At 40.7% G+C, this 23,732-nt stretch overlaps 1 protein-coding gene across 20 annotated transcripts in view; it reads left to right on the top strand.

The window, feature by feature from the left end:
- The first annotated feature begins 1,974 nt into the window (after positions 1 to 1,974).
- The window catches only part of ABI1 (abl interactor 1), a 117,424-nt gene continuing 95,666 nt past the window's right edge, over positions 1,975 to 23,732 (top strand). For all 20 annotated transcript variants that reach the window (XM_005564829.4, XM_074001266.1, XM_005564826.4 and 17 more), the window contains exon 1: positions 1,975 to 2,257. In XM_005564829.4, coding sequence (XP_005564886.1) covers positions 2,141 to 2,257 — 117 coding nt within the window. In that variant the 5' untranslated portion in view covers positions 1,975 to 2,140. The remainder of the gene's footprint in view (positions 2,258 to 23,732) is intronic.

The raw sequence follows: 23,732 nt of genomic DNA, 5'->3' as shown, positions 1-23,732 counted from the left end.
CCCCACGTCCCACCTCCAACATTAGGGATTACAATTCAACATGTGATTTGGCCGGGATACAGATCCAAACCATATCAGTCAGTAACCTAGGAAACTTGACGGCATTTTCAGTACCCTTAGCTAAATTCCTTAACCTATCTAAGCTTAAATTTCCTTATTTGATAAAGAAGGAAAATAATATTTATATTATCTCTCAGAGTTGTGAGAAGAAATCTGACAGTACTTTTTGTTTGTATTTATCATGATTATTATTATTATTCATTCATAGCTCAACTGCATGGAAAGTACGTTGAAAATAGTAAATCAGTATCACCTCCCTAATCATTTCCCCAATGTTGTTGAAATGTGTCAATATTTGGATATATGCAAACCGAGTGATTTGTACAGTTAAACCTCAAGTAGAGACCAAGATCAATAATACATTAAATTTTAATAACTTGGATTAAGTCATGTTTGGGTTAACGATAAATATCAAAAGATAACTATTATACCTATTCCAGATATCATGGAAAGTAATACATTTATTATTGATTTATAGACCACAGAATCCTTGATGGAGAATCTGGTGGCAAGGGGAAGTTAACACTTTTAGTAGGAAACTGAATTTTTCCTTTCAGAGGTTGAGGAGGGAAACTAGTTCCCTGGGGCCCTGAATAAGGCCCCAGTAAAGGCAATATTCAATAAATACCTGGTGATGGCAATTTTTAATTTGGTTGAGTGATGTTGTTAATCCTATAGTTATTTTGATTCTAAATGACTTTATGGAGATACATGGACATATGGATTTTACAATGATCTTTAGTTTCCTCTTCGGCCTTTGGACAACACTTTTCATAGCTGATTATATCCAAAGCATTTAATGTTCCCGTTGAAGTGAAGAGCTTGAAATATAGGGCCTTTTGAGACTATTCCAAAGCAGGTGATAAAAACAAAACAAAAATCCAGAAGCAAAAAACGAAGGGCCAGCATGGGTGGCTCATGATTGTAATCCTAGCAGTTTGGGAGGCTGAGGCAGAAGGATTGCTTGAGGCCAGGGGTTCGAGACCAGCGAGGGCAACAAAATTGGATCCCTGTCGCTACAAAAATTTAAAAAGCTCAGCCCCGGTGTAGTGACCCTCGCTTGTAGTCCCAGTTACTCCGGAGGCTGAGGCATGAGGATCGCTTGAGTCTAGGAGGTCTAGGCTGCAGAGAGCCGTGATTGCGCTACCGTACTCCAGGCTGGGTAAGAGTGAGATCCTGTTTCAAACAACCCCCACCCCTAAAAAACCGTGCACTTGACTTTAAAAGTGTAGGAAGATTACATGCCAAGGAGAGTCACAGAAAAGAGAAATTAGGACAGGAAAGCCCTACAAGCTATGCATGTTTATTTTATAATCGAGTCTTTAAGGGTATGGAGTATTCATACTCAACTTGTACCCCCAGTGTCCAGTACACTGCTTAGTAAACAGCTGGAATCAAGAAATCTTTGCTAAATTTTAAATTAATTGATGGGGGCGGAAGCTCAGAAAGTAAAACCTGACTCGCATTATTTCTAAGAAGGCAGAGGAAGTAAAAATCTAGTTTTCTATACTCTGTCCCTTTTTAATCCTTCTGTGAATGGATGTCCCTGATTCACTGGCATTTCCTAATTAACCAAGTTCTGCCAAGTTTCACATGAAACTTGGGGAACCGATTTCATTCCCCCACAATCACCCTGTGGCGCCACCTTCCGGAGCTGTGAGGAAACTCCGGACTTCCCCCCAACACCGCCCCCTCCCTCCACCTTCGGTCTCCGCTTTCTGCGCTCTGCCTAGTTGTTTTCGGAGGTGTCTGCGCGCATGCGCTTTGGACGGGCAGCCTTGTCTAAGAGAGACTACAATTCCCAGAAGACAGTGCGAAAGAAAAAAAAATCCCGCGGCCCGGCGTGGGGGAGGTGGCAGAAATGAAGACTCGCGAGAGAACGAGGTTCAGGCGGCTGCGCGAAGTGGGTGGAGGGAGACCCGAGAGAGTGAGGAAGAACGGGAGGAGGTGCCGTCCCACAATACCAGGCGGGAGGGCGGGTAGTCGGTTTGTATCCGGGCTGTGAGGTGCTCGGAGCCTCGGCGGACCTTGCTGCCTCTGTCTCTTTAACGCGAGAGGAAGCGATGCAGAGGGGTGGAAAATGGCAGAGCTGCAGATGTTACTAGAGGAGGAGATCCCGTCTGGCAAGAGGGCGCTGATCGAGAGTTACCAGAACCTGACTCGGGTGGCGGACTACTGTGAAAACAACTACATACAGGTGAGGCGCGCTGGCGGCCGGCGGGCGCTGGCCGGGTCGAGGACCCGCCGGAGTGACCAGCCCACTGGGCGGGGTGGGGAACTGCCCTCACCTCAGCGGTTGCCACCAGCCCGAGCCCCTACCGCAGTCCCAACCCCAGCCCCAACCGGGGACAGAGCGAGTGGCCCGGCTGAGGGAGTCGGGCTGCGATACAGGAAGTGGCTGTGGTGGTGGAAATCGATGGAAGGGGAGAGAAAATGGGCGAGGGAGCCGGGAGCCCGCCGCAGCCCGGCGCCCCCCTCGCGTCCGCTTTCCCCAGGGCCGGGCCACCGGGGTCGCGCGCCCCCCAGGTAGCCTCCAGTCCACGGAGCTGGCGTCCTGGAGACCCCCCTGCTGCCGCCGCGCCGCCTCTCTGCGCCCGGAGAGGAGGTCCAGGACGGGAGAGGGGAGAGGAGAGGGCAGGGACCAGGCTGAAGCCGCAGAAGGGATAGGACCAGCGGGGTGTGTGTTGTGTGTCGGCGGAGGGTGGGGTGGGGGCCATTATGTCAGTTTCAGCCCCCAGAGGGTGTGTCTTTTATTTATTTATTTAAAAAAAATTTGTCATGAGTCACATTACACCGACCTCCCGGAGGAGAGGAGGAAGCGGGTGTGGGGAGTGAGGGAGGGCGTTTGAGAGAAGTTAATCTTAAAATTCCTTTAATTGAAGGTTTGTAAATCTGCCTGCTTGTCCATTTTCAAGTCGGGTTCCCCCCCCCCCCCCGCCATCGTTTTCGCTTCCGCCCCACCGTAATGTATTCTAAGAGGTTGTTAGGGCTGCTATCATTAATTATCAAACAGGAATTGTTTTTAACTCCTTGGAAAAACGGCTTAAATACTCTCTCTTCTCCCAAAAGTTCTTGAACTGTAGGCTTCATAAGTAACTTAATACTGGTGTCATCGCTGGTTGCTTATTTTCTGAGGTTTCTCTCTTAACAAGCTAAGTAAATGTATAGTATATGAATCCAAGTACAGAAATGAACAGAGGTAGCCTCCGAACTACAACATAAAAATATCAGTTATTGTAAATTAGAAAACTCTTGGGACTTTGTGACAGATGCTGGTTTGTTCATTTCTTTTTGGATGATTGGAAGTGAATTGTGTGTGGTAGTTTGTTTTGAAGACCTTTAACTGTGTAAACCAACAGTTTGCACTAGAAACAAAGTAGCACAGTCCTTTGTATAAATATAAAGCCACCAGAAATGCTCTTGCTTTTGGTAAGGCAAGGCTAGAACGTGCTTTGAAAGGTTAGGGTTATTGCAATTCAGAACTAAATTATTTATAGAAATGCCTCCCATGTGATTATAATTTTTAAGAACCAATGTTTGTGTGTTGGCAAATGCTTTCCCTCTTTATTTTTAGAGGGAGATGCTGTTTTCAGAATGTTTTGAATATTTCTTAATTTTGATGTTAGTAACATTGTATCTTCAGTAGCACTACTCGGAATTTATCTTCACAATTTTTTTGTAAAGTTTTTACTTTAGGAATTCTTCGGATAAGTAAACTTGTTGAATACCTGTCACATCTACTGTATCACTTTGTTTATGCAAACTTTATATTTAGCCCTTCGAAACTTAAAAATCGAGTAGAAAAGTGGGTATAGTTTGCAAATACAAAAGTGATCTTGTAGTTTATCGATATTAAAAATAGGCAACTTTTATTCAACTTAACATGAAAAGCCTTGAAATTGAGGAGAACCTTAATTTGCTGAAAGTTTTAAAGATTTTTGAAAGCCAAAAGGAGAGCACAGTAGGTTAAATTGCTCCCTTTCCAGAAAAGTTATGTCTTCTCTGTAGAAGTCAGTAGATAAGTACTTCATACAGGGTGGCTCCTTTTTGTTTTGCGTGTTGGGAAATCTGACGAGTATATAGTGTGGTAACTATGTGTTGGCAACTCTTGGTAACTGTAAACGTGTTTTAACCTGTGTACTATTTCTTTTTCAGGTAGTTGTATGCTGTAATGCTTTTTTTACCCCTCTCTGACCCCTTTCCTTTACTCCTCTTGCTACGATCATGTAACTTTGAAGCACTTTAAAACTTCTTTGCTAATATATCTAATTAAGTCATGTTATTTCTCATACAGTCTCTCACTTTATAAAATGTTAGTGCCATGGTGCAGGCCCCGTTTTTTTATTTTCTTTTTTTGCGGGGGCGGGGTGGGGTATAATTCTAAATCTGACACCAGTGAGGTGTTTTGTTTATACTGGGGGGGGGGGGGGGGGAAAGAATTCACACAAAGCAATGATGATCTAAATACCTTAGTAGCCTTTATTCATTGGGCTGCATGATCCAGGCCACTAGTTGCCTCCCTAAGGGACTCAGACAGGGTCAGACTCAGAAAGTGATGTGGAAGTTGATGTGGTAGGTGGTGCTGATGACTTTGGTGCTAAGAATGGGGAATGAATAATATTAGAAATATCCATTAGGGTGTCTGTTGAGGTCTTTCTATATCCTTCCTGGGACCTGATTGGGTTATTTATAACTAATACTCTTCATAAATATACCTCTTCTCAGTGAAAGTATGCAGTTCACATGTGCTTTGAGAATTTTTAAATAAGGTGAGCTAAGTTATTGCTTGGGTGATTTTTGTTCTGAGATTCACTTTTCATTTCATTTTTCTACAGTTTGAAAGTGCAGTCCAGTTTAGCTAAGGTGTGTAGCTGAGAAACTCTTTTGGCTGTGGTGCATTTAAGTTCTTGAGGCAGTTTATTAGTTCTTTGGTTCTGTTGACTTTATTAGATTGTATTATTAATAGCGAAACATCTGAAAAGATTCTACGTTAAAATGGACAGTTTTTTTCTTTCTTTTCTTTTTTTTTTTTTTTTTTGAGACAGAGACTTGCTCTGTCACCCAGGCTGGAGTGCATTGGTGTGTGAACACCACTCACTGCAGCCTCCACCTCCTGGGCTCAAGCAATCCTTAGCCTCCCATGTAGCCTCCCACCTTAGCCTCCCATGTAGCTGAGACCACACGTGTGTGCAAGGACAGGGTTTTAAAAGTTGCCATGGGGTAAATAATATTAAAAATAGAAAGCGTTCCTTTTTTTTTTTTCTTTTCTTGTTTTTGAGACAGGGTCTTGCTCTGTTGCTCAGGCTGGAGTGCAGTGATGCCATCATGGCTTACTGCAGCCTCAACCTCCTGGGCTCTGGAGATCCTCCCACCTCAGCCCCCACAGGTAGCTGGGATTACAGGTGCACACCACCGCTCTCAGCTAATTTCTGTATGTTTTTTGTAGAGACGAGGTTTTGCCATGTTGCCTAGGCTGGTCTCAAACTCCTGGGCTCAAGCGATCTGCCTGCTTTGGCCTCCCAGTATGCCAGTATTACAGACATAAGCCACTGCGCTTTGTCAGAAGGTGTTTTTTCGTTTTTTTGAGATTGAGTCTCGCTCTATCCCCCGGGCTGGAGTGCAATGGCATGATCTCAGCTCACTGAAACCTCAGCCTCCTGGGTTCAAGTGATTCTCCTGCCTCAGACTCTCAAGTAGCTGGGATTGCAGATGCCCACTACCACCCTTGGCTAATTTTTTGTGTTCTTAGGAGAGGCAGGGTTTCGTCATGTTGGCCAGGCTGGTCTCAAACTACTGACCTCAGGTGATCTGCCCTCCTCGGCCTCCCAAAGTGTTGGGATTACAGGTGTGAGCCATCATGCCTGGCTGAAAGTGTTTTTGTATAGTATTTATGTAGACATACAGAGGAGACTTTTCCATCTTTGTTTAATACGACCAGATAGAATTTTTCATGCCAAGGACAGTGCTTAACTTGAACACACATGTTTATCCAGTTCTCTGTGCTCTACCTTAGAGTTAGTTCATACTGCCTTTGTTATGGGAACTATTTTGGGAAATAGGAAGGAAAGCTGAGTGAAAAGGGGTAGAAATTGCTTAAGAAGATTTGTCAGGATGCAGATTGGTAGGCTGGGGGTAAGGACAGAAAAGTCTTCATACAGCTTAACTTTAAAATTTAATTTTATTTTTTGTCTGGAGTTCTACCAGGAGCTTTATTTGGGTTAACAAGTATGTTCTAAAGTCTGGGAGTATGAAGGGGATATCATCCCAGTATGTTACTGTGAGCTACTCACTTCAGCTTGCTTTCCTCCTCCTGTGACATTTGCTTCATTAGCACATTTAATCTCAGAAGGCGGGTAATTTTTGAGCAGGATCTCTTTGGAGTAGGTAAAAGCTAACATTTCTGATACTGTATACTTTATGCCAGTTTATAAACTGCATCACTTTTTTTTTTTTTTTTTGAGTAACTGATGGACAGTTAGAGGTTCAGAGGTATTAAATACCCAACCTAAAGTTCAGTAGCTTGTATGAGGTGGTGCCTGGAATCAAACCCAGATTTTCTAGATTCCAAATCCCAAATTGCATCTAATAAATCCTGAATGGTTTTTTTTTTCTTTTTTTTTTTTTTGACGGAGCCTTACTCTGTCACCTAAGCTGGAGTGCAGTGGCACGATCTCAGCTCACTGCAACCTCCAAGCGATTCTCCTGCCTCGGCCTCCCGAGTAGCTGGGACTACAGGTGCGTGCCACTGCACCCAGGTAATTTTTGCATTTTTAGTAGAGACAGGGTCTCACCATGTTGACCAGGCTGGTCTTGGACTCCTGGCCTCAGGTGATCCACCCTCCTCAGTCTCCCATGGAGTTGGGATTATAACTGTGAGCCACCATGCCCAGCCTGGAATGGGATTTTTTTTTTTTTTTTTTTGAGATGGAGTCTCTCTCTGGAGTGCAGTGGCAGGATCTCAGCTCACTGCAATCTACGCCTCCCGGGTTCAAGTGATTCTCCTGCCCCAGCCTCCCAAGTGGTTGAGATTACAGGTGCCCAGCACCACGCCTGACTAATTTTTGTATTTTTAGTAGATATGGAGTTTCACCATGTTGGCCAGGCTGGTCTCAAACTCCTGACCTCAGGTGATCCACCCACCTCGGCCTCCCAAAGTGCTGGGATTACAGGCCTGAGCTACCGCGCCAGGACCTGAATGGGGTTCTTAGGGCAACATAGGGGATAAAAACAGTGTGCGAATAGATAAGGGTAGAGGGTAATGTAATTGCTTCTATTTATTGAATACCTGCTCCATTGCAGTCTCTGCTAGTTGGTTTTGTATTATCTTTAATCCTTACAAACTCTATACGAGGAAATTAGGACTCATAAAAGTTAAGTTTTGTTTAGTCATAGAGTTAGTAATTGGCAGTCAGGACTTCCTTCTGACTCTGGCAGATTCCATAGGCTGTTCTCTTTTCATATCATACTGTTTCCACGTGAATGAATCTGGAACTCAAGACTGGTTTAGGAATACTGGGGAATTAACAGAATAGACTGTATTGGGCAAGCCTGGGAACCTAACAACTCTTTACCATTGTTTCCAGTTTGTGAATATAAGAAGAGGTATGTTCGTAATTTAGGGACTTGCCCATATCACCAGAGGATGGTAACTTTGGCATCTGAAATGTTTCAGATTACAGATTTTTTTGTTGAATTTTGGAATTATTTGCATTATATACTTACTGGTTGAGCGTCCCTAATCTGAAAATCTGAAATCCAGAATAGTCTAATGAGCATTTTTTTAAGTGTCATGTTGATGCTCAAAAAGTTTTGGGTTTTGGATTTCCAGATTAGGGATACTGAACGCTGTATAGGAATTACAGGCTAGTTTTTCACTGAGCTCCCTGGATCCTTTTTCTTTTCCTGCATCCTTGCCTGTTTTTTTTTTTCTATTCTTAGTCTGTGTTGCAATTGTGCTAAGAAATTTTGGAGAGGAATTTGTAGAGATTAACAAAAAATATGTTGAAATATTCTGGGTAGATGTGATTTCTATACAAACCAGGTTTGGAGAGAAACAAAGTGATTCAGGAGATTAGGATAGACTGGAATGGTTTGAATTCTTAGAATTGCACTTTGAAGTTTGAGTAGTGGCTAGCAAAGTTAGAGATATAGGTTGGAAATGTAAATGTATTTAACAGAAGGCTAGATAATTTTATGGGAGATCCTTGTTAAATTGACCCATGCCATGTCATTACATGTTTATTCATACTGTTGTGTCAAGGTGATACAGGGCTGGGTAGAGCAGGATCTGACCTAGCATATCAGTTCTTTTTTTTCTTTTCTTTCATTTTTTTTTCTTTCACACCATGTCTGTGGACCTAGCATATCAGTTCTTATGAAAGTTCATATCACATATATCAGTTCTTGGTAATACTCTCAAGGTGAATACTGAATATTTTTAGGGCTACATAATATTTGAAAATTTGTATTAAAACTAATGTCTCTTTTTTCTTTTGTAGCTTTAATACTAATAACAGCTTTATATGTAATACTTCTCTCTAGTCCTGGTCTGTTTAGAACCTCAATTTTAGCATGCTTCTGTCTTTTGGAGAGTTTTCTTAGAAAATTGTTGAAATAATCCCTTAGGATACTTTCAAATTTTTCTTATGTGCTTCTCCTTTCTCCAGTTGATTCTGATAGCTCAGGAATGCTAATAGTCCTTGTGGAAAGGAGATATTTAGGCAATTGGGGATCTGCTGTGTGGCCATTTACACTAACCTTATTTATATTCAGTGAAATTATGTTCTAAGAATTAAGACAGTTAACAGTCAAAAATACGTTAGCCACAGAGGAAGAGTGTTCATATTGGGATAAGAGGTTGGATCAAACTCTAGGAGATTGTGCAGATACAAATCTATAAAATCCATGAAAATAGTGTTGTCATGAAAAGTAAGGTAAAGGCTGGGCGTGGTGGCTCACGCCTGTAATTCCAGCACTTTGGGAGGCTGAGGTGGGCAGATCATGAGGTCAGGAGGTCGAGACCATCCTGGCTAACACGGTGAAACCCTGTCTCTACTAAAAATACAAAAACAAAATTAGCCGAGTGTGATGATGGGCGTCTGTAGTCCCAGCTACTCAGGAGGCTGAGGTGGCTGAATGGCGTGAACCCAGGAGGCGGAGCTTGCAGTGAGCAGAGATCATGCCACAGAACTGGCAGCCTGGGCGACAGAGCGAGACTGCGTCTCAAAAAAAGAAAAAAAAAAAGTAACGTAAAAATGATAGTTAAATGCTAATTTTGAAGCATTTAAAAAGTTTTGATTGGGAGTTTGTATATTTTTCGTAATATCATCTTGTGTTGATTGTAATATTTATTGAAATTATGGTTTGATTGTAGAAGAAATAATAGTCAAACCCCAGAACTACAAACTCTGTAGATCTTAGTATTTAATAAGACATCATGTTAGAAATAAGGGATTTTTAAAAAAAGGACATCGTTGAGAAATAAGACAATAGGAAAGTAGCAATTATTGAATTTTGTTTTTAAAGGAAATAGTTGACTTGGTCTTTTTAACAGTAAACATCCATCCCTTAGAATGGAGACTTGAAATTTGACTACTGTGTGTCAAGCCAAATAAGTACTTTTAACTTTAGATCTACTAATTTTCTCCATTTACAAAATAAAACTTTCTTAGACATAGTTGGTAGTGAACCTGTGTTTATGAAGAAAATCTGTTAATGAGGGACCACACCCAGCTAATTTTTTGTAATTTTTGTAGAGATGGGATTTTGCCATGTTGCCCAGGCTTGTCCTGAACTCCTGGACTCAAGCGATCCTCCTGCCTTGGCCTCCCAAAGTGTTGGGATTACACGTGTGAACCACCATGCCAGCCCAGCAAAAACATATTTTTGAAAAACTTCAATTTACCTTTAATTCACTCATTTCCTCAATGCTTTATAATTAATTTTTGTTAATAATTTCTACATTATTTGACAAAATTGTATTTGGTACATTTTATTTTTCCTTCTATGGAAAGCGAGTGTGGCACTTTTTCAGAACCCTTGAGAAATTAATGCCCTCCACTTAAACATCAGAAATGTATATATTACATCATATAGAAAAAGGTGCATTCTACTATGTCAAATATTAGCAACTTAAGAATTGTAACAATAGATGCTTATTTTATTTTATTTTTTTTTGAGACGGAGTTTCGCTCTTGTTGCCCAAGCTGGAGTACAATAGCACAATCTTCGCTCACCGCAACTTCTGCCTCCTGGGTTCAGTCAATTTTCCTGCCTCAGCCTCCGGAGTAGCTGGGATTACAGGCATGCACCACCACGCCTGGCCAGTTTTGTATTTTTAGTAGAGACAGGGTTTCTCCATGTTGGTCAGGCTGGTCTCGGACTCCCAACCTTAGGTGATCCACCGGCCTTGGCCTCCCAAAGTGCTGGAATTACAGGTGTGAACCACCGCACTCAGCCCAGATGCTTATTTTAATAAGGCAATGCAGAGAAAAGAGTACATGGGTGCCATTTTATTTTTAATTTTTATGAAGGATGGGGTCTTCTATGTTCCCCAGCTGTCCTTGTAATTCTGGGGTCAAGCAATCCTCTCATCTCAGCCTCCTGAGTAGCTGGTTCTACAGACATTCCCCCCCAAGCCCCTCCCACCATGCTCAGCTCACGGGTGTCATTTTAAAATCGTGATTATTACTCAAAAGTGGGCCCTCAGCATAGTTAGGCAATCCCACTAGATAACCTCGCCAGTTTATTCTTCCACTTACCACAAACTATTTTAAATTTTTTATCCCCTTTTGAAATCTGACTCTTTCCTTTCTTGTTTTTTGTTTCATAGAGAAAATAGACTTCATCATATAAGACCTATAATTTCTTACCACTGCATCTCCAAACCTGCTATCCTCACTCACCCTATTCTACTTCCTTTTTATAATGGAAGAGAGGCGTTCTTCCTCCTAGCTAAAGTCCTAACTCTGGGTCACATTCTCTCCTGCCTTTTCATAAACCTTATGCTCCTGATATATTTATACCTCCTCTGTTTACTGAATTTGTGTTTTCAGAATTGAAACATTTCAGATTGCTGCCATACTTGAAAACTCTTTTGAGTTCATATACCCATCTAGTAACTGACCTATCTCTCCTTTATGGGTTAACTAGTTTTATTACACTATTGTCAGCTAGCTGCAGTGGCTCAAGTCTGTAATCCCAGTTACTTGGGAGGCTGAGGTAGGAGGATTGCTTGAACCCAGGAGTTTGAGACCAGCTTAGGTAACAAAGCAGGACCCTGTCTCAAAAAAAATAAAAAATAATAATTAGCTTAGTCTGTAGTCCCAGTTACTTGGCAGGCTGAGATGGGAGGATCACTTGAGCTCAGGAGTTTGAGGCTGCAGTGAGCTATGATCGCACCACTGCACTCCAGCCTGGGCAACAGTGAAACCCTGTCTTTTAAAATAAAAACAAAAAACCAGGCATCTTCCTCCATCTCTCACTTTTCATTCACTCTTTAACCTGTTCTATTTCCAGTGCTCTCTGAATGCTAATAACCTCCATGTTGCAAAATTCTTTCACATTTTAGTTCTCATCGTGCTTGTTTTCTCTTCATCATTTTGCATGGTTGATTTTTCGTACTTTTTTTGAGAAGTTAATCCTTTGGCTTCTCTGATATATGTTTCTTTCATGCTTTTCCTATTACTCTCTGGCCCATTATTTTTTACTATTAAGTATTAAAGTGGCTTTGTATGGACTCACTGAAAACCTGGGCATCATTTTTTTTTTTTTGAGATGGAGTCTCACTCTGTTGCCCAGGCTGGAAGTGCAATGGTGTGGCCTTGGCTCACTGCAACCTCTGCCTCCCAGGTTCAAGCAATTCTCCTGCCTTAGCTTCCCAAGTAGTTGGGACTACAGGCATGTGCTACGACGCCTGGCTAATTTTTGTATTTTTAGTAGAGACGGGGTTTCACCATGTTGGCCAGGCTGGTCTTGAACTCCTGACCTCATGATCCGCCCGCCTCGGCCTCCCAAAGTTCTGGGATTACAGGCATGAGCCACCGCGCCTGGCCGAGAACTTTTTTTTAGGTGGGTTCTATCTATTAGCATTTACTGTACTAAAACTAAAACTGAGCAGTTTAAAACATTTATTAATTCATTTAAAGTGATATCTAATGGGTTTATTATTAACATAAATAATATGTTTTATGAAAAATGTAACCTTAGTTTTCCAAAACAAAAATGTTTAGGGCAAGAGTAACATTAATTTACATTATTGCACAACTCAGTGAAAAATAGATGGCAACAAAATTCTTATATCTGCTTCTGCAGTTAATCTGTTCATTTTGTTTTGGTTGAAGTATATGAAGGAAATCTGTTCTTACATGGTTATGTAGTAGAAAAAGGGGGACTTTCTACTTTTTCTACGCTGTGCACATAATTGTGGATAATTTTGTTTGATACTACAACAAAACTTGGTAGATGGTAGTTTCTTAAAGATTAGTTACAGTGTGGATTCTGAAACCGTATCAATAAACATTTTATACTCCATTGCATTAAAATACATTGCATAGGCCATTTGGAAAATATTTTTCACTGAGTTATGCAGACCTTCTGAATGTTGACACATTTCATTATACAATGTGAAAAAATTACAATCACTAATATTAACACAGATCTCACTAGAAGAATTTTCAAGTATCTCAAAGCTTTCAAGTTCACATTGATGGATGCAAGTTTTCTAAGATTGCAGTTTTTGCTTGAAAGCTTACATTTTATTATTGGCAACAAATATTGCCAGTTATTTTCCTTGAAGTGTTAGGCTTACTTATTCATTTTTAGGAAAATGTCTGCCAGATGCTCAAGTCTAAATAATCTTAGTTTACCTATGAGTTGTTTTTGAAGCAATAATGATGTTCCATGAATAATTGGCTTATTCTGCTTGCAAATAAACTGCACAAGTGCTTTTTCCTAACAGGAGCCATCATACTTAGTATGTAGCAGAAGTACTATATGTGTACTTCCATTTTGTCATACACAATATTAAAAGACATTTTCTCAAGGGTCAAGATTTAATAGAATAATAAATTTTCCTGCTTCATCAAGAACATTTTAAAGTGAAACTGGTTTTCTTAAACTTCTTTTTCTGTTTTTTTCTGTGGATGGTTGGCAGTAAAGAACACAGTGACTACTAGTATTGTTGGTGATGTTGCCTTGATTGCCTAAGAGGCTACTGTAATTTTACTCACCTTTGTTTTTGTACCCTCAATTCAAATGTCAACTTAGGAAAGAAAGTGAATAATGTTAGTAGTAGTATAAAAATAATTTTGACCTTGTGGACCCCGTGTAAAGATCTTAGGAATCCTCAGGGTTCTGCAGAGCACACTAGACAACATTTGGGGTAGATGATTGGTTCAGTAGACTTAATACCTTCCTTTTGTGGTAATGGGAGTCAGAATTTTAAATATCATTGTATACTACTATGTATCTTGAGAATCCCTGACTAATGTAGTTACCATTAAAATAAAAAATGTAAAGTTTCTTATGTAGAAAGTCTTGGCCAGGCGCGGTGGCTCACGCCTGCAATCCCAGCACTTTGGGAGGCCAAGGTGAGTGGGTCACCTGAGGTCATGAGTTCAAGACCAGCCTGGCCAACATGGTGAACTCCTGTCTCTGCTAAAAATTCAAAAATTAGCTGGGCGTGGTGGCACGTGCCTGTAATCCCAGCTACTTGGGAGGCTGAGGCAGGACAATCGCTTGAACCTGGGAGGCAGAGGTTGCAGTGAGCTGTGATCGCACCATTGCACTCCAGCCTGGGTGATAGAGCGAGACTCCATCTCAAAAAAAAAAAAGCCTCTTATTATATTGTGTACTGTGCTAATTATTTTGGTTCTTACTATTTGGGTCTTATTGTTCTGTACAATTCACCTTTCACTAGCACTGATTCTGAAACTGATTTGCTGCTAAAAGTTTCATACATCTGTTATCTTCAAATTTCACACCAAAAATTTAGTAATTTGTTGATATGAATTTATTTGATTCATAGGCAATTGTTAAATGATTTTAGGAAGTAGTGAGAAGTAATTTTAATTTTAAAATGATATAACAATCATTCATTTCTAATTTGAGTATGTTCCAAATTAGATGTGAAGAAATCTCTTGTTATTATCCATGGCACATATCATTTTGGTACTAATATATTTACATCTTCTTTTTTTTTTTTTTTTTTTTTGAGACAGGGTCTCACCCTCTTGCCCAGGTTCTGGAGTGCAGTGGCACAATTACTGTTCACTGCAGCCTTGAAATCCTGGGCTCAGGTCATCCTCCCACCTAAGCCTCCCAAGTAGCTGGAATCACAGGTGCACCACCATGCCCAACTAATTTTTTGGGCATTTTTTGTAGAGACAGGGTTTCACCATGTTGTCCAGTCTCGTCTTGAACTCCTGAGCTCAAGCAGTCCTCCTTACTTGACCTCCCAAAGTGTGAGCCACCAGGCCTGGCCCAACATCTTAAAAAATAAGAATAACCTAGCTGAAGTGAAAAAGGACAAAAAAACGGAGGGTACACTTTTTGTTTTAGTTGTTTCTCTGGCATTTTCCCCCTTTTATTATATACATTTTATGTTTTCCATGAGAAAAGATTTAAGATTTATCTTTTTCTTTGTTGAATCATATCTCTTTTAAAAGCTTTGAGAAGCCTATTTTTTTTTTCAGTTCCATCTTCCCTTAAAATTAATAATAATCAAATTTTGCTTTTTTTTTTTTTTTTTTAAGATAGGGTCTCTTTCTGTTGCCCAGGCTATAGTACAGTGGTGCAGTCTCAACTCACTGTAGCCTTAACCTCCTAGGCTCAAGCTATCCTCCCACCTCAGCTTCCCAAGTAACTGGGACTACAGGTGTGTGACACCATGCTTGGCTAATTTTTGTTATTTTTTTTTTTTAAATAAGGACAGGGTTTTACCATGTTGCCCAGGCTGGTCTTGAACTCCTGGGGTCAAGGGATCTGCCTACCTTGACCTCCCAAAGAGTTAAGATTACCGGCATGAGCCACCGTGCCTGGTCCTCAGAGTTTGCTTTGAATAGTGGGAAGACAAACTGGTGATACTCTTATTCTTTTAGAATAATCACATAATACCATAAAGATCCCAAAGAAAACTGGCAAAATTGTATAGGTTCCCAAGTTGGAACCACAGGAGTTCCAAAAGAAATGCACAGTAAAATGAAATATATGTGTAACTGTATGTATTATGCTTCTTAGTATGACAGAATTTATTAGTTTGTCACATACTCAGTTATTCTGGGACTTTTTACATGTATTATATGTCAGACTGTTTTGTCAATGAGACACAGTTTCTACCCTTAAGTGATTTATAGTTGACCTCCTCCATTAATCAAATAACTCAAACTATAATACATTACATCGGCCGGGTGCGGTGGCTCATGCCTGTAATCCCAGCACTTTGGGAGGCCGAGGCGGGCAGATCACAAGGTTAGGAGATCGAGACCATCCTGGCTAACACGGTGAGACCCCCGTGTCTACTAAAAATACAAAAAACATAGCTGGGTGTGGTGGCGGGTGCCTGTAGTCCCAGCTACTTGGGAGACTGAGGCAGGAGAATGGCATGAACCTGGGAGGCGGAGCTTGCAGTGAGCCGAGATTGCACCACTGCACTCTAGCCTGGGCAACAGAGCGAGACTCCGTCTCAAAAAAAAAAAAAAAAAAAAGAGAAATAAATTACATCTAGGGAAGGTACATGTGACATGAAAGTATATATCAGGTGCTGCCACCTAGCTTGGTGTGTCATAGAAGTAATGTTGGAGTTGAGATCTGAAGGGTGAATGTGTGTTAACAGAGAACATTTGGGGGAAGGGGAAACAGTGTCTCTGCAGAGGGGAACAGCATGCATACAGGCTCAAAGGTGAGTGAAGGCAGAGTGATTTTGAACAAGTTACACACTTGTGTACTTCAGAGTAAACAGAGTCATTTGTGAAGAGGTAGATAGGTACCAGATAAGGATTGATGTTTTCTTTTTCTGAGGCTGATGAGAAGGCATTGAAAGTTTTAAGCAAGCTGGGCACAGTGGCTCATGCCTATAATCCCAGCACTTTGGGAGGCCAAGATGGGCCCATCACTTGAGGTCAGGAGTTCGAGAGCAGTCTGGCCAACATGGTGAAACCCCGTGTCTACTAAAAATACAAAAATTAGCCCGGCATGGTGGTGCTTGCCTGTAGTCCCAGCCACTCAGGAGGGTGAGGCAGGAGAATCACTTGAACCCGGGAGGCAGAGGTTGCAGTGAGCTGAGATCGTGCCACTGCACTCCAGCCTGGGCAACAGAGTGAGACTCTGCCTCAAGAAAAAAAAAAAAAAAAGAAAAGGAAAAGTTTTAATGGGATCATACCTTTTTTACTTTTTATGAAGATTCCTCTTGTTTAGCGTGGAGAACAGATTGGAAGGAGGATTGAGTACAGATTGGAAGGAGTTCAGAACAGATTGGAGGGAGGCTAGTCTAGAGGTGATGGTAGCAACTGGTGGTGGTTTTTCTAAAATCTTTTGTTTTTTTGAGACGGAGTCTAGCTCTGTTGCCCAGGCTAGAGTGCAGTGGTGTGATCTTGGCTCACTGCAACCTCTGCCTCTCAGGTTCAAGCAAGTCGTCTGCTTCAGCCTCAGTAGCTGGATTACAGATGCCTGCCACCGTGCCCGGCTACTTTTTGTAGTTTTTTGTAGAGACAGGGTTCCACCATGTTGGCCAGGCTGTTATTGAACTCCTGACCTCAGGTGATCTGCCTGCCTTGGCCTCCCAAAGTGCTGGGATTACAGGCATGAGCCACCATGCCCGTCCATTTTTTCCAAAATCTTTAGTGCCTGAACTCATCATGGTAGACTGTGACTCTTTATTATTTTTCTTTTCTAAAAAGAGGAGTGTTTGAGGCTATTGGGATTTGTTGAACTGAAATTCATTCAACAAATAGTTAATTGCCTACTCTATGGAAGACTGTCTGCTAGATATTATGGCGTGGTGGTATGATGTTATTATTATTATTATTATTATTATTATTATTATTATTATTGTTTTTGAGACAGAGTTTCACTCTTGTTGTCCAGGCTGGAGTGTAGTGGTGTGATGTTGGCTCACTGCAGCCTCCATCTCCTGGGTTGAAGTAATTTTCCTGTCTCAGCCTCCTGAGTAGCTGGGATTACAGGCGTATGCCACCACATCCAGCTAGCATTTGTAGCTTTAGTAGAGACAGGGTTTCGTCATATTGGTCAGGCTGGTTTTGAACTCCTGACCTCAGGTGATCCGCCTGCCTCGGCCTCCCAAAGTGCTGCGATTATAGGCGTGAGCCATCACACCCTGCCTTGTGTCTCTATTATTTATAGGCTATGTAGAAATCATTGAAAAGCCTTAAATCTAAGAAAAGGAAGATTGGTCTATAGTATTTATAATTAAATGAGGAAATGTTCTGTATGGAAGAAAAATAATTGTTATTTTTGAAAGGTTTTTGATTTTAGTTTGACGGCAATCAGAAGATTGCTTATGGAAAGAGAATATGTCAAGTAGCATTTTTTTGTTTTAAAGCATTTAGGTAATATGTTCCTGTAAAAGAGTCAATACAGTTGTATTAAAAGTCAAACTTAAAATGTCTCTTCTTCTCCCCTCAAACTGTATGCTTGTTTTCTGCCTTTCCAGTTTTTGTACAAAGGATGTGCTTTGGGAAGATTCATCTTGAATTGGTGCGGGATGGATTGGAGAAAGGAGACTGGATGGACAGTGACCAGTTAGAGGACTGTCACATTTGTCTCACTGTAAAGAGTATTTCATGAATTGAGATAGCTATAGTAAGATTGAAAAGGAAGAATCAGCAAGCCTTGGTGAAGGAGATACGGGTGGCTGGGGGGAAAAGGAGAATCCAAAGAAGGCTTATTTAACTGGTATCTATTTTCCTCCAGCATAAAGCTAATGCGCCTACAGAAGGTAATTTGTAGTCACAGAAGTGAATCTATAGGCCCCCCTCTTTTTCAGCCGTTAGTACGCAGTTGGTTTCTGACACTTTCCAGCTTTTACTCCTCCACAATTGAATTGATTGGCAGAGCAGTGGGTTGGAGAATAGGAATAAAGCTTGACTGCTAGCTGGCTGTGTGGGCAGAACGGGGAAAGGAAGGGGGAAGAGGAGAGGAAAGGGATTCCAATTTCTCTGGCTATATACTTTTGTGGCATGAGGTGCATGTGTCTTTTGATGTTAATTTTGATGTTCTAACCTTCTGCATTATAGATTGTTGGTATTTTTATATGTGTAGAGTCTTTATAAATTTTGAATACATATGGCATGTGGATTGAAAATGCTCTCTTTGAAAGGAACTTTTAGAGAGAATTCTGAGGAACAGTACAGTGTTTGGGGGTTCTCAGGGCAAGTGTCTCCTAAAGAATGAGTTTAGCCGAGTCATTAATGTAAACAGTTGAGGGGAAGGGGGATTGGGAGGCAAGGGATATATAGGTAGTAGGAACAGAAAGATAGCAAGGCATGTTTGAGAGAGCTGTGAGTAGTGTCAAGTGCAAGGGAAGGTGGAGGAGATGAAATCTTAGTCAAAAACATACTTGAACTGCTGTCACCAAACTGTAGAAGATCAGGTCAGTGTTTCCCGGATTTGAAAATAGAAACCGTGTTTTAAATTTAACACTGGTAAGATGAAATTGTGCTTTTGCTGTGTCCTGACATATTCTGTTCATTTGTCTAGACACATTTTGCATAATCAACGGAAACCATTGGATGAGTGGTTAAATATAAGATAAATGAGTTATAGGTCTGAATCAATCACTTTTGTATGAGCTAATTGTCATAACTTGGGGACTGCTTGCATGAGTGGCTTTATTGTTAGTGCTTATTAATACCTTGTGGTATACATAACCTTTTTTTTTTCAACTCAATTGTATATTTCTTCCACCCATCCTGCCTCTCCTACCTTGCCCCACTACCACAAAGAAGAAGAAGAAAGGCGGCATGGTCCTATCTCTATGAAAATCTGCCACTCTCATTTTTGGTTCTTGGGTGAGGAGGTACGGTGCTGCAAGATGGGAAGAATATGTGATATATTAATATGTACATCACTGAGGAGAATTGCAATACATTCCTTTTATAGTCAGGTGGAAGTTTTAGGAAAAGCTTTGCTTCTACACACACACAGACACACACACACACACACATATATATATATACTTTTTTTTTTTATATAATAATCTCGCTGTGTCATACAGGCTGGAGTGCAGTAGTGCGATCTCAGCCTCAGTTCACTGCAACCTCCACCTCCCAGGTTCAAGTGATTCTCCTGCCTCAGCCTCCCAAGTAGCAGGGACTACAGGTGCATGCCACCATGCCCGACTAATTTTTGTATTTTTAGTGGAGACAGGGTTTCACTGTGTTGGCCAGGCTGGTCTCGAACTCCTGACCTCAGGTGATCTGCCCACCTCAGCCTCCCAGAGTGCTGGGATTATAGGCGTAAGCTACCATGCTGGGCCCCACCAAGATATTTTGACCTTATGGATACTGTAAATCATATAATCTTTTTTCCTTTATCTTTGTGGATTCATGCAAAAGCCAGAGCCAGACTTGTGGCTCTAATTTATTATTTATTTATTTATTTATTTTTTGAGACGGAATCTCGCTGTGTCTCCCAGGCTGGAGTGCAGTGGCTGGATCTTGGCTCACTGCAGCCGCCTCCTCCTGGGTTCAAGCATTTCTCCTGCCTCAGCTTCCTGAGTAGCTGGGACTATAGGCGTGCACCACCATGTCTGGCTAATTTTTGTATTTTTAGTAGAGGTGGGGTTTCACCACGTTGGCCAGGATGATCTTGATCTCCTGACCTTGTGATCCAGCGTCCTCGGCCTCCCAAAGTGCTGGGATTACAGGCCTGAGCCACTGCGTCTAGCCTCTTGTGGCTCTAATTTATTATGTATTACTCTGTGGTCTGTATATTAACATCTTGCCTTTATCTTTTATATTATGTGATAAAACCCTGATTTTTGTATTTTGAATTTTCTTGTTTAACTGTACACATTTTTGTATTGGTATAGCAATAGCTAATGGCGTTTCCCTAGACCAATGAAATTGGCATCTTTTTAGGGAGAGAGGGTTAGATTGGCTCTCAGGCTCTGGAATTTTTAAAAAATTCACCAGATAGTGCTGGTGTCCAGCTAGAATTTTTTTTTTTTTTTTGGATTCCACACCAAAAACTTAGGCCATAAAAGAAAAAATAAATAAACAGAATGATGTCAAACTGAAAAACTTCTGCAAAACAAAGGAAACAATCAACAAAATGTAACAACCTGTGGTCTGGGAAAACATATTTGCAAACCGTTGATCTGTTAAGGGGTTAATATCCAAAATTCATGAAGAACTCAAACAATTCAGTAATAGAAAAATAATCTGATTAGAGAATGGGCAAAAGACTTGAACAGACATTTTTTCAAAGAAGACATAAGGATGGCTGACAGGTATATGAAAAGGTACTCAACAGCATTAGTCATGGGGAAATGCAGATCAAAACCACTGTAGGCGCCACCTCACACCCCTCAGGGTGGCTATCATAAAAAAGTGAAGTGGTAACAAATGTTGGCGAGGGTGTGGAGAAAATGGACCCCTTGTACACTGTTGGTGGGAGTGGATTGGTGCAGCCATGATGGAAAATAGTATGGAGGTTGCTAAAGAAATGAAAAATAGAAGTAGTGTATGACCCAGCAATTCCTTATCTGGTCATATACCCAAAAGAAGTGAAATCACCACCTTATAAAGATATCTGCACTCGCATGTTCATTGCAGCGTTATTTACATTAGCCAAGCTGTGGAAACAACCTGAATGTCCACTGATAGATGAATGGATAAAGAACATGTGATATGTATATATAATGGAATATTATTCAGCCTTAAAATGCAGATACTGCCATTTGCCACAACATGAATGACCTGGAGGCAGTATGCTAAGTGAAATAAGCCAGAAACAGGGAGAAAAATATTGCATGATCTCATATGTGGAATCTTATAAAAAATTTTAAAAGAAGAGTCAAATATACAGAGTGAATAAAAGAGTGGTTACCAGGAGCAAGTGGGTGGGGGATGGGAAATGTAGGTGAGGGGTAACAAAATAGCAAGTGTAGGATGAAAGAGCCTAGAGATCTAATGTATAACATGTAGCTAATAAAAGGACTGTAGCTAATATTTGGAATTCCAGCTAAATGAATAGATTTTTAGCTGTTCTTGCCACAAAAACAAACCAAAAAAAAAAAAAAAAAAAGTAACTATGTGGGATGACATATATGTTAATTTGCTTCACTGAGGTAACCATTTTGCCTTCTATACGAATCCCATAACATCAAATTGTATGCTTTAAATATATATAATAAAATGTATTTAAAAAAATGAAATAAAATATGTGGTTGATATAAAAAGAATAAAAGCTCACCAGGTAGTACTGATGTCCACCTAGAGTTCAGAATCAATTTTCTGGAGCAAGAGTGGGCAGGTGTTTCCTGTAAAGGGCCAGATAGTAAATATTTTAGGCTTTGCATGCCATATGGTCTGACACAATTATTCAACTCTGCTATTGTAGTAAGAAAACCATAGATGATATGTAAAGGAATGGATGTGGCCATGTTGTAGTAAAATGTTATTTGCAAAAATGGGGAGAAGTATTTGGCCTGAGGGACATAGTTTCTTGACCTTTATTTTACAGCCTGAATTTTAATTACTATGCTAGAATCTAATGGTAGTGGTTGATGACGGACCAAAACTGTATTGGTACGGCCCACATACTGAGATGAATGCCTTTTTAAAAATGCTTTTGTATCCGGTTAATTGGTGTTAGATTTCTAAGTGATTAAATTATCTATTTGCCTGGGATCTGATATGATAATTTATTAATATAATACTTTTATCTTTTTGTCTCATTTTTATTTTATAATGTACATGTGTGAACAGAATATCCCTCTGTTCACATCTCAAATTTTTTTGGAATAGTAATGTAGAAAATTCAGTTGATTACAGTAGAGATTGATACTTACAGTTTTATAATTTTTATACTTTTCCAGAGCAGATTAAGAAATTAGGATACACGTAATTTGTCAGGTAGTGTCATACTGGTCCTGATTTTTAGTTTGGAAAATGTGACTAATGAATCACTAGGCTGGATATAGCTAAGACTAATTCTGTGAAGCTGTGTTGTAAGCTGGTTTAAGTGAGTGTCTTAGTCTGTTTGTGTTGCTACAAAGGAATACTTCAGGCTGGCTAATTTATTTGACTCATGGTTCTGCAGGCCGTATAAGAAGCATGGTGCCAACATCTGCTTCTGATGAGGGCTTCAAGTTGCTTCCACTTGTAGCTGAAGGGAAGGGAGCTGACATTTGCAGAGATCTCTTGGCAAGAAGCAAGGTGGGGAGGTGCTAGACACTTTTTAACAACCAGCCCTTTGGAAGTAATAGAGCAAGAATTTACTTGAGGACCCCAAGCCATTCATGAGGGATCCTCCCCCATGATCCAGACACCTCCCATTAGGATCTACCTCCAGCATTGGGGATCATAGTTCAACATGAGGTTTGAGGGGACCAACATCTAAACTACAGCAGTGAGGAAATATATAATCGGTAGGACAAGGTACTTTTGCTAGTATTCGTAGAATCTTGAATTTTTTTTTTTTTGATACAGGATCTCTCTATGTCACCCTGGCTGGAGTGCAGTGGTGTGATCATAGCTCACTGTAGCCTCAAAGTCCTGGGTTCCAGCAGTCCTCTTGCCTCAGCCTTCCAAGTAGCTGGGACTACAGGCACGTGCTACCATTTTTACTGTCTTTACCATCTTTAAAGTGCTAACTTTAAAGATTTTTTTATTTTTTGTAGAGACATGGTTTTGCTGTGTTCCTCTGTCTACTCGCAAACTCCTGGCCTCAAGTGATCCTCCTCCCTTGACCTCCCAAAGCATTGGGATTACAGTTGTGAGCCGCCAAGCCTGGCACGATTTTTTTTTTCTTTAAAGCAGAAGTACTTTTTCTCAAGTCAGTTAAGGGTGGTGCTGATTGTGACAGTGTTAACTACCACCCTGCCTATTAGTTTGTTAAAAGATGCATTATACTGCTTGAGTAATTTCCTAGTAAAGTTACCCTTTTTTTTTTTTCTTTATTTTTGTTTTTGAGACAGGGTCCTGCTGTCGCCCAGGCTGGAGTGCAGTGGTGTGATCTCGGCTCACTGCAGCCTCAAACTCCTGGGCTCAAGCAGTCCTCCTACCTCAGCCTCCCCGGTAGCTATGACTATAGGCTTATGCCACCATGCCTGGCTAATTTTTATATTTTTGTAGAGACAGGGTTTTGTCATGTTCTCCAGGCTAGTCTCGAACTCCTTAGCTCAAGCAATCCACTTTCCTCAACTTCCCAAAGTGCTGGGATTACAGGCGTCAGCCACCATGCCTGGCTAGTTAAATTTATGTGGGCATGAATTAAAGATGTGATTTTGTCACTTCAGTGAAGGATAACCTAGAAATGTGTTAAATGTTTAATTTTTGTTTCTTCCATTTATAGAACCCTATGTGTAGAACATCAATTGTTTCATAGATCAAAAACATTCTCAGTTATCCTGAGAACATTTTCTTTCTCACTCTCCTCTCTTTACCCTCCCAGTGAATTAAAATTCATGTGGTTTGCAGAGTGGTTAATGA

The sequence above is a fragment of the Macaca fascicularis genome, chromosome 9 (assembly GCF_037993035.2).
Source record: "Macaca fascicularis isolate 582-1 chromosome 9, T2T-MFA8v1.1".
Lineage (NCBI taxonomy): Eukaryota > Metazoa > Chordata > Mammalia > Primates > Cercopithecidae > Macaca > Macaca fascicularis.
The sequence above is the reverse complement of the archived record's forward strand: the minus strand, read 5'-3'. Positions and strand labels throughout refer to the sequence as shown.